Source organism: Aulostomus chinensis, chromosome 18 (assembly GCF_037954235.1).
Source record: "Aulostomus chinensis isolate RoL2024-O1b breed Wild chromosome 18, RoL_Achi_v1.0, whole genome shotgun sequence".
Classification (NCBI taxonomy): Eukaryota; Metazoa; Chordata; class Actinopteri; order Syngnathiformes; family Aulostomidae; genus Aulostomus; species Aulostomus chinensis.
The window spans coordinates 12204211-12215000 of NC_141337.1; the positions used below are offsets into that span (position 1 = coordinate 12204211).

The window sequence follows — 10790 nt, forward strand, 5'->3', positions numbered from 1 at the left end:
TTTGCGATGCAGTGGAAATACAGCACCAGCAGATGGCGTCTGTCGAGCAGGAAAGCTGACTGTTGCACTATTAAACAATAATGGGGAGCTATTGTTATTGATCTGAAGTCATAACAGTAGGGGGTGTGCATCAGTAACACACATAAACCACACATCTTTAAGTGTTTCCACCTCTAGTGGTGGTTGAAGCTGGTTTAGCTTGCCAAGGTCATAGGGTGCATAGGGATTTAGAGCAAAATAACTGAAATACAAATCCTTCATGGTTGTAGGAGACTGTATTAGGGTAATGGATGCAAACAAATTATGACTTTAACACTTATTTTTCCTCATTTTCTTTTTAAAAAGAGCTGATAGCAAAGGCTGAGAGTTTGGAAGAACTGCCAACTGTGCAGGGGGAAAGAATATAATATGATGAAAAGGAAAGCGAGGGGAGAAGAAATCGAAGCAGCTCATGTGGCATTTGAGGTGTTCTAAAGGCAGCATTCACACCTCGTCATCCTTTAAAAGCCCTGATTACTTGGGAAAAGCTCTGGTGGACTTGACACCTCAGAGGCTGTGTTCCCTAATTTCTTGAATGTAATTGTGGATGCTGTTATGATTTGGTAAGACTCAGGAGAGTATTTTCACCCCCAAATCTGGTTTGCATTCGTTCAAGTTTGTAGCTTTTCTTACCTCGTGTTTGGGACATTTGATGGAGAAGTCATCTTCGTGGAACGTGCAGCCTGGGCAAGGGAAAGAGAAAAGAAAAGAGAAGAAAGAGAGGATGAGATATACATAGAAATGGACATTAAAAAAAATGAAATACAGCGGGAGCCAGATGTACACAAGAACCCTTTTCCCTAAGGGAACGAAACAAAAATTGGATAAATGATGAAAAATTTGCTCAAAAGTGGTGGAGAGAACAGGCTGAGTAACAGAGCTATGGGGGAGACTGAGTGGCTGGGTTGCAATGCAGACATGCAGTCAGTCAGACATGGTTGGTTCACTCAGCAGGATTGAAAAGGGGTCCTGCTCTGCACCCTGTGATGGCTCGGCACACGTGGCACGACCTCTGATGCTCACACTGTGCTTGGTTGGCATGTTGAAACCATACAACACATGGACAGATACAATTTCATACGAAACAAAAACAAGGGAAACACAATCACAATGATGACATGCATTCAACATGGTTGTAAGACTCAAATAAGCAAAGATTTAGGCAAGCAATCAAGCAGAGACACGCACGCACACGCTGTAGATGCATGCTGGTGTACACACAGGCACATTCAATCCCCTGACAGCAGAATGGATGGATGGAGCCACAGGGGTTGTGGTCAATAATGCACACATACACACCCTCCTCCCTCTTCCTTCTCTCCCTCTCGCACACTCCAGGGTCCCAATTTCCTCACATCATTCCCTTTATTCAAAGCTCCCCTCCCTTCTCCTTTTCTTGCTCTCCCCTCTCAGAATCCCTTCTTACACTCAATAATGTTACTTCATGATGCATTTCCCCTCTCTCATTTTACCCAAATCCACTTTCCCTTTCCTTTTTTCTTCCCTCTCCTCTAATTTTTTCCCCTCAGTTTTCTACCTACCTATTTTGTTCTCTTCTCAACCCCACATTCAATTTTCCATTCCCAATTTTGCTCCTCATTTCTCCTCCCTCTCCATGGTGTCTTTCTTTCCTTTTCATCTCTTGCTGCTCTCTTTCGCTCTTGCTTTGGTCTCTTACCTATCTCTTTGGCGCAGACATAGTGATATTTATGAGAGCAGCCTCTCCAACAGCAGCTGAGGGACGCCCCCACAATCTGGCACTTGTAGCATCTCTGGGGTTAGTCAGACAGACGGACATATGGACCAAGACCAATCAAGAAATAAACAAATTGACCGAAAGGAGTACATAGGGATAGAGAGGAAAAAAGAGGGGAAAAAAAACAAAGTTAGCAGCAATTTCTTAAGGAAGCTACACAATGACTGTAGGCAGTTTCATTCTTCCATAGGCATGTACAGGTTAGCATACCGTTTGGGCTGAGTTGGTGGCTGCTTCCTTCAGTCCGTATAGCCGCCCAGCTACCATAATTACACCCTTTGTCCAGATGGCACAGTTTTCATGGGCCCAGTGTTCCTTAGCCTCTGCCTCTTCTTTTAGCCTTTGGAACACACTGCCTTGGGCATCTGGGTCATTTGAAACCCCAGTTCTTGTGGCCTGGAGCTGCTTCATCCTCTTGAACCTCTCTCGAAGAGTTAATCTTCGCGGACCACCCTCCCGACCAAGTCTTTCTGTTCTTTCTAGCCGTCGGAATCGCCAGTGATGGTGCTTTGTGCTACTACCCTCTTGAGTGGATACCTCTGTGTTGCCCTCTTTTTCGATGCTGTCCTCGTCCTCATTCTTTGAAGAGCTGCCTGTGTCTTCGATGCAGCCACTGCTTTTGTTAATGATCTTCTCTGGGATGTCCCTGAGGGATGGTGTGTGCCCGATTGTCAACATTTTTCGTGGAACCCCATCTTCTGTGTAGTAGGGTCCACACAAATCACCCAAGTCTCTGTAATTTGACTGCTTTCCACATAGGCAACATGTAAGACACCTGTCACTTAGATTTATATTCACAGAGGGTCCTTGTAGCATGGCAGCAGTGTGTGGAACCACTTTTGCAATAGTGAACGGATTCCTCATTCTGAGGATGCCTTTTTTTCTCCGTCTCTGAAATATGACTGCATCCTCAGGCCGATTGACGATGGCACACCAAGAAGAAAAGTCTCTGGAGTTGTTAATTCGGACATAAGGGCAGAAAGATAGTTTAGGATTTTGGTGGACTGGTTTCCGTCTGATTCTTTTCACAGAAATGATTTCTTCCTGCTTTTCTGATACTGTCACCACAGGACCTACAATATACGTTATCGGTTTTTCCATCTCTTCACTTTCTGTTCTTTCTTTCTCTTGTTTTTCTCGCTCTTCCTTTTCATCTTGCTCACATCCAGCTGCTCTTACTACTGCCTCAATAACCTCAATGGCATCCTTCATTCCAGGTTTTGGCCCAGGTTTTTTGTAGACTTTTAATGGTTTGCCCAAAATCTGCTCCAATGAGGCTTTGACTTGTTTCCGCTTTGTTGGATTTGCTGAAGGTTTTCTTCCTCTCCTAGATTTCTGGATGAGTTCTGAGCAGGTAACCTTCAGGGGTTCTGTCATGTCATCTATGCTGATTGGCTGGGGTACTGTGGCCTCTATGGGGGTTATTATTTCTGTTACCATCTCCTGTGGTTTTTCTGCAGTTTCATTGATGGTCTCCTTGACTGCCTCTCTTTCTTCTAGAGGGACTTGACCTTTTCTCTTCTTCCTCCTCTGCTTTAGGTGCATCTCATGGTTGTTTTTAATGGCCCTCTGCTTGGCTAGCCTTGGTGTTGTAACTATCAGGTTCCCTGCTTCTAAGGCTACTACTGAGGCATCTGTACTCTCCACCATGGCCCATCTCTTCCTTTTAGTTCTGGAGGACTTATTATCAACAATAGATTCTGCCGTTACTGCCTGTTGTGTCCACTGTACTTGAGATCCAGCATCTACTGCGGCCACCACTGATCCTCTGATTTTGTCAGCATTGACAACCTGTAGTCTGCTGGGTTTAATGTCTGCCTGTCTTGTGTCCTTCTTATGTACAACCTCTTCTACCACCCCATGTCTCACCTCCTTAGGTGTTGAGACCTTCTGACATATCTCATGCTTTTCTGTCTCTTGTTTGACTTCCTCTTTTCTTGTTGCCCCTTCATGGTGTTTCCCTCCTTCTTTTCTAGACTCTGTGCTTTTCACTTCGTCCTCTCCCATCTCAGTGCTATTCACCAGCATAGATGTCTCACCTTCCTTTAAGACATGTTGAGACATAGACTTTGTTGTCACATCATCATTTAGACTGCTGTCTATCTGGGGAATTTGGAGGTGTTTCTTTGAACTAGGAGATGTAATTTTCTGCACCATTGCCTCATATTTCTGTCCTCTGCCTTTGCGTGGAGGGAGAACTTTTGTTTTTGTGGGGCATTGAGGAGGCACTACAGGTAAATCACTAGTCTCAGTTTCACTGATGTTGGAAGGAGAGTGTTTAGGTGGTTGAGTGAAGTCAGATACTTTCTTGGGTGGTCCTCGCTTTCTTTTGGGGCCCCGGGCACCCTTGTCTTTAGGTGTACAGATACCCTGTTCCAGCAGGGGGAGTGGAGGTGGTAAGGGTTTTGATTTGGGCTTTGGACCTCTCTTTTTCTTTGCTGGCATTGTAGGAGAGTCAGCAAAAGATTTTCGTTTTAGCTGAAGTAATGACTTTTCATTAGTGTGCTCAGCTGGGACTACAGCAGTTGGTGCTGGGGGGTCTACTAGAACATCTAGGCTTTTGACAATACTAGGATTTGGTGTCAGAGATTGTTCCATTTTTGGATGATCCTCTTCTTTGGGGGACACATCACTGGCTTCAATATCTGTGAGTGATAGTGGAGGAATATCTTCCTCTACATTCTTCTCTTTTTCTTTTGAGATTTTTACTTGTGACGGCTTTCTGGATCTCAAGACCATGTTCTTACTTTCATTTTCTTGTGCTTTTACATCATTTGCTTGTTTTTCTTCCTGGTTGACTGATTTTACAGCTTGGTCTACTTGTGATCCTGTCGACTTTATGTTTTTCCTGCTCCTGCCTTGAAGTCCTGTCAAAGATTGAATGGTTTCTTCCTGTTGTACCTGCTTTGCTTTAGAAACTGATCCTTTGGGACGACCCACTGAGGCCTTCATGGGTATAGTGTCAGTAGGGGGCAAAACATCTGAAGATTTGGATCCAGGCTTAGGTCCTGGTTTTGAACCTGGCTTTGTAGCCAGTTTTGTACCAGGTTTTGGTCCTATTTTTAATCCAGGTTTTGGACCTGGTTTTGGGCCTGGTTTTCGTTTCACTGGAGTCTCAAGTTTCATTGGCAAATCTGGTGTGTTTGGCACAGGCTTTAGTCCCTGTTTAGGTCCGTGTTTTGGCCCAGGCTTTGATCCAGGCTTTAAGCCCGATTTAGGCCCAGGTTTAGGCCCAGGCTTCACACCTGGTTTTGGTCCTGGTTTTGGTCCAGGTTTTTGCCCAGGTTTTGGCCCAGGTTTTAAACCTGGTTTTGGGCCTGGTTTTCTCTTAATAAGAGGCTCAACTTTGGATGGTAAATCTGCTGCATTAAATGAGCGAGTGCACATTCTCGAACGAAAACCATCAGTTAACATTTTGGGAGTCTGGCTCACAATTGATTCCTGATGAACTAGGTCCATTTGATCTGAGAATAGCACAGTTTTGTTTGGAGGTATGCAAGATTTCTGTGTAGGTGAGAGGGTATCCTCCTCTTCCTTTTCCTCCTCCTTCTCCAAGCTTATCTGTTGCCTGATACCCACACCTGAATGCATGAGTCTCCTTCTGCCCCTGGCATGCTTACGTCCAAATGCCCTTGGCTGAGCAGATGGGGCAACAGGCTCTGGCTTGGCCAAGGGTGTCACTGCACTAGGGCAGCTGATGCCTGGCTCCATGTCCTCATCACCTTTCTTTGGGGAAGGAGGAGTGTCTGCCCAGGAGGGGGCTGAGGGAAGTATTGACTTCCCTGGCAGCTGAGGAGAGTCTGGTTCCAGCACTTTAGCATCACTGTGATCAATATGATCCCTGGTCTGAGCTGGAGGCGTTGTCTTATCATTGAGAGCTGAGAAGACTGGCATAGCAGACTGGGGATTAGGAGCAGTGTCACCGATGGCTGACTCCCTTGCAGTGGCATCTACTGCTGCTGTTGCTGCTGCATTTGCATGCACAGGTGCCCCTGCAAACTCATTGTCAGTATGGAGCTCAATACTCTGACTCTCTGTTTTGCTGCAAAGGTCCTCAGAAGACTTCTTGGGCCCATCTCTGTTATTAGTGTCCTCCACACATGAAGACTGGCTCATTCTCTCCCTCTTTCCCGGGTCATCCCTAACCTCGGCAGACTGATTAGGGGAAAGTGAATGTTGCTTTTGTTCATGTATTTCTTCCTCTTCTTCATCTGCTTCCTCTTCTCCTTCCCCCTCCTCCTCCCCTTCCTCCTCATCAACTGTATTTTTAGTCTCTGTTTTGTCTTGTTTTGAGTTTTTCTCATTCAAGGCCTCAACGTGCAGGGTTGGAGAGTTGTTCTCTGAGCTGTTCTCCCTCTCTGTGGAATATTGATCTTGTTCAAGGTCACCCCTGGAAATGAAAGGCAATGTTTTCACTGAGCTCTCAGAAGCAGTTGAAGACTCAGATTTGTAGGTGTCTGATTTCATTTCTTGGCCAAAGTGTTCCTTTTGGCTGGAGTCATAGAGAGCTGTCGGGGACTGTTCAACTGCATCTCTTCCATCCGGGTCATATTTGCTCTGGACCCCTTGGTACAAAGACTCATCATAGCAATAGTCTTTTTCAGTCACCCCTTTGTTCAGTTTGCTGTAAAGAGCTGGGCATTTCTCATCATCTGACCATTTTTCAAACTTTTCTGTAGATTTAGTTATGTCTGAATCTCTTCCACAGTCAGGTGATTGTTCCCCTGTCGCCTCCTCTTTGTCAGCTGATTTTTCTGTCCAGGCTGATTCTTCAAAGTTCTCTTTAACAGACTCGTTGATATGCTGTATATCTGAGGGGGAGTCTACTTCATGCTTCATAGGACTGGGGATAGTAATACTAGTAGGAGATCTCTCATCACCAATGCTCTTCACTGGTGTACTCATGCCATCTCCTCCTTGACCTGACTGACACCTAATAGGGTCAGGGGTAAGGTTGTGCAAACCAGAGTCCCCAGACCTGGTGGATAAATCATCTGGAGATGTAATGGAGCATGAAGAGGCTGTGTCCAGACTGAGGTGAGTGTTGTTAGGGGGCTGTACAGGACTCCTGCCCTGGCCACTGTAATAGTAGCCCCTCTCCAGTTGTTCATCACTACTACTGGAGTAGCCTCCCTCGTGGAGTTCCATAGGCATTGGCTGGTGCTGCGGAGTAGAGTATGGGTCCTGCATAGGGCCTCCACCAACACTACTACCACTGTCTGGATACGGACTTTTGTACTCCTCGCCCTTTTTTGAGGATGTTGCACTTCCAATACTGCTGTTGCTTCCTCCACTGCTGCGTTTATTGGCTTTCTTGTTGGCCACAAGAGCCTCTGACAGCAGCAGCTGCTGGACATTATTAGAAATGTTCTCTACCTGGGAAGTTAGGGCATTCAGGCTCCACAGGCTGGGGTTTGACAGCAGCTTCTCTGAGAATCGTTCTTTCATAGTAGGTCCCTGTGGTGTAGTTGTGTAGCTGTGAGGGGCTGCATGGGGCACATTGGGTGAAGGGTGTGAGCGTGGAGGCAACAACATAGTGTTGGAACTGCCTTGTTCCTGCATACCAGCTGAAGAGGATGAAGAAGAAGAGGCTGTGCCTGGGGTCATGGGAGGCTGACCATACTGAAATGACTCTGGATTTGTCATTAGCGGGGAAGGAGTGGAACTGTACGATGGGGAGCGCCCTACTGAACGTGCAGGAGAGTGGCTTGAGGAAGGGCTACAAGTTTGATAATACTGCTCTGGTGATCTCACCGACAGTTCAGATAGACAATAGTTTTGTTGTGGTTGGCTGTAGTGTTGGTATTTAGGGTGCGTCTCCTGGGGGTTAGTTATTGATTGCAAAGGTGGTTGCTGCTCATAACCTCTGGGTGGGGGCTGTTGGTAGCCGTAACTGTTCTGGGTCGACCTGTAACCTTGTTTCAGATTACTGTGGCTACTCATTTGTCTGCCATACTGGGAATTAGGGGGCATGTTGTAGCCTTTAAAACAGTGGGGCATAGTGCTGCACTTTTCCATGTATGGTGAAGGAGACGGTGAATGCTGGGGGTAGTGCAGGTGACTCTGAGGGTACATGAGAGGGGAAGGAGCAGGGTTTGGTGGATGTGGCTGGTGGTGTGGGCTGGTATAGGAAGGCGTAGAGGGTTGATGACACTGGGTTTGTGAGTGTCCCAGCAGGTTCTGGTCCATGTACTGTGAGGAGCCAGGTGCAGGGGTGCCAGCAGCCTCCATACGCCCAACCATCTCCTGCTCATATTGTGCTAACTGAGCAGAGTCCTCCCACTTCTGCTGAAGGTGGCCTTCACTTATATACTGAGCGGAATAATTCCCAGGGCCCATGTGGTTACTGTAACCCCCAGCACCCTGCAGATGCTGACCAGGACTTGGTGGGGGCACTTTGCTACTTCTGTAGGGCTTCTTTGCCTGTGTGGATGTTGTGCCCCCATTTCCATTGCCATTCCCTCCACCATTGCCTGGATAACCAGGGTAGGCTTGCTGGCTGTAACAGTCCTTAGGTCCTCCACCAGTTGATGGTCCTCCAGCTGGTGGCATGCTTGCAGGGTTCACCAGAGAATGGGTCTCATAGACTGGCCTGGTGTGCCCTGGGCCAGGGCCTGGATGTGGACCGGGCCCTGGGTGTGGGTGCTGTGGGTGAGCATGATGTGGGTGTTGCCTGTAGGTCTCCAGGCGAGACATTTCATGGGGCTCCTGCTGGTAGCAGGGTTGGTTGCTGTGGTAACCACCACTGCGTTCTCGGAAGGACTGCATAACTCTCTCTGTCTGCAGCCAGAAAAGGGAGGGGGAGGTGAGGTGAGATGGGATAGGGGGAAGGGGTTAAGGGTTCTGAAGACGGGGGGGGGGGGGGGGGTGAGAGAAAAGACATTTCAAGGTTATTAGGGCCTGAGCCTGAAGGTACTTCAGGCGAAGACCCTATTATGTTTCATTCTACATTTTCAACTCTTGTATTTGTTGTCTGATTATATTTTATATTCATCTTGTCTCATTATTTATGCTCAAAAACATGCAAACACCTGTAGTGAACACCCATCCCTATGTAGGCATTGTTGTCGCAGATTTCAATAAATGGTGTATAAGTGAAAATATGTAACATGCCCCTTCAACATTTTATGCTCCAGGCTGTATTTCCACAATTCAAGATGGAGGAAATGACATGTGATGCTGGTACCACAATTGACAGAGTGTCTGAGAGAGAAGGGAGAGGGATGTGGAAACTTCGTTACAAATCTGTAATAAATACATAACAGTCAAAACAACTGAGGACCTATTTGTAACTACGTGTGAATGAACGAGCTCAGGCAACCTGTTAGAGGCAGCAGGCCACAGACACAAGATGACCTCTGAAGAGCATCCATTTTGGGTCGTATATCCCTGCTCAGCTCTCACTAACTTAACCACCATATATGTACTCCAGCCATAAACCTTTTTTTTTCTTGCTGATTTTGTCCGATGCATTATTTATAATCGTATTGGATCAGTTATAATCCTTAGATTCAATCCATCTTTTCAAACCATTCAAAGATATAAGACTTTATTACCTCTACAAACAATATTAAGCTTTATTTTACAGCTTGGCTTTGATGAAAACAGTCAGCTGGGCCCTCTTTCTTCTCCCTGCACAGATGCAGGCTCCAATATCCGCCAAGGGGATGTGGGAAGTGTTACAGTGAGTGTTTGTGTATGTACTTACAGCACACCAGTAGGTGTGTCATAGAGGGTGCATCTGTGTGTGTGTGTGTGTGTGTGTGTGTGTGTGTGTGTGTGTGTGTGTGTGTGTGTGGTGTGTTTAGAATGTTTGCTCCAGTATCTGAGTGTGTTTGTGAATGTATGTGTGTGTGTGTGTGTGTGTGTGTGTGTGTGTGTGTGTGTTTGTGAATGCATACAAAAGAGAAAGGAAAAGAGGAAGGATGGAGAGGACTCTTGCTCTATAAAAGGAATAAGTCACCTGGAGACAGTGCTGAGCTTGTGTGTGTGTGTGTGTGTGTGTGTGTGTGTGTGTGTGTGTGTGTGTGTGTGTGTGTTCAGGCGCGTGCATTTTAATGTGTGTGTCAGCCAGTTCCTACACAATATTCACTCAACCTGCCCTAGGGACAGATGTGCATCCCACCAGACACACAGTGGCATTATTCATCTTTGAAACACACAACTTGTGCCATTGTGTGTGTGTGTGTGTGTGTGTGTGTGTGTGTGTGTGTGAGAGAGAGAGAGAGAGAGAGAGAGAGAGAGAAAGGAAGAGAGAGGGGGTGGGGTTTGCATGAATTCATTCTTGCGTGTACACCTGAATGCATGTTTGTGAGTGAGCACAGGGCTGTTTATATATGCAGGTCCACTTTTGGCAGTCACTCAAACACACACACACACACACACACACACACACACACACACACACACACACACACACACACACACCACAGTATGGATTCCCCTTGAGGTTCTATGTCCTCCCTTGTACCTTCCCACAAACTACTTGTGTATCACGAATAATGTGTGTGTGCGTGTGTGTCCCTGTGTGTGTCTGTTTGTGTATTGGGATACTTGTTTACAGAATGGCCTAAAAACATTTATAGGGTACAAGGTGTGGGATTCTGCTAGACTAAGGTAACCGAGCACTGCAGAGAGCAGCAACTGAGGCACACATACTATCACCACATTTTTAGATTGACACCACCATGTGTTTATCTGTATGTGTGTGCTTTTGTCATCTCCAATCTTCCCCACAATAGCATACGCTGACGGATAGCTAATTAAATTTTTTCATTATTTTGTGTCTCTAACTATGGCAAGTATCAACAGAAAATCATCTCCTCCACACTCAATTTACTTCACTGTTCTTGCTGTTTTTTTCTCCTTTCCTCACGCGTGTACACGTGTGCACGCACGCACGCACACGGACACACACACACGCTTGTATACTCATAGTCTTTACATTCTAATCACGTTTCCTCTCCACCTCCATGCTGCTCCTCCTCCTCCTTCC

The 10790-nt window shown here is 46.4% G+C and overlaps 1 protein-coding gene across 1 annotated transcript in view; it reads right to left on the reverse strand.

The window, feature by feature from the left end:
• rai1 (retinoic acid induced 1) overlaps positions 1-10790 on the reverse strand; it is a 59101-nt gene that overhangs the window by 3648 nt on the left and 44663 nt on the right. Inside the window, exons 2-4 of the mRNA XM_086185436.1 lie at positions 2006-8638; positions 1718-1811; positions 673-722 (exon numbers count right to left, since the gene is read on the reverse strand). Of these exons, the coding sequence (XP_086041562.1) occupies positions 673-722; positions 1718-1811; positions 2006-8563 (6702 nt within the window). The 5' untranslated portion in view covers positions 8564-8638. The remainder of the gene's footprint in view (positions 1-672; positions 723-1717; positions 1812-2005; positions 8639-10790) is intronic.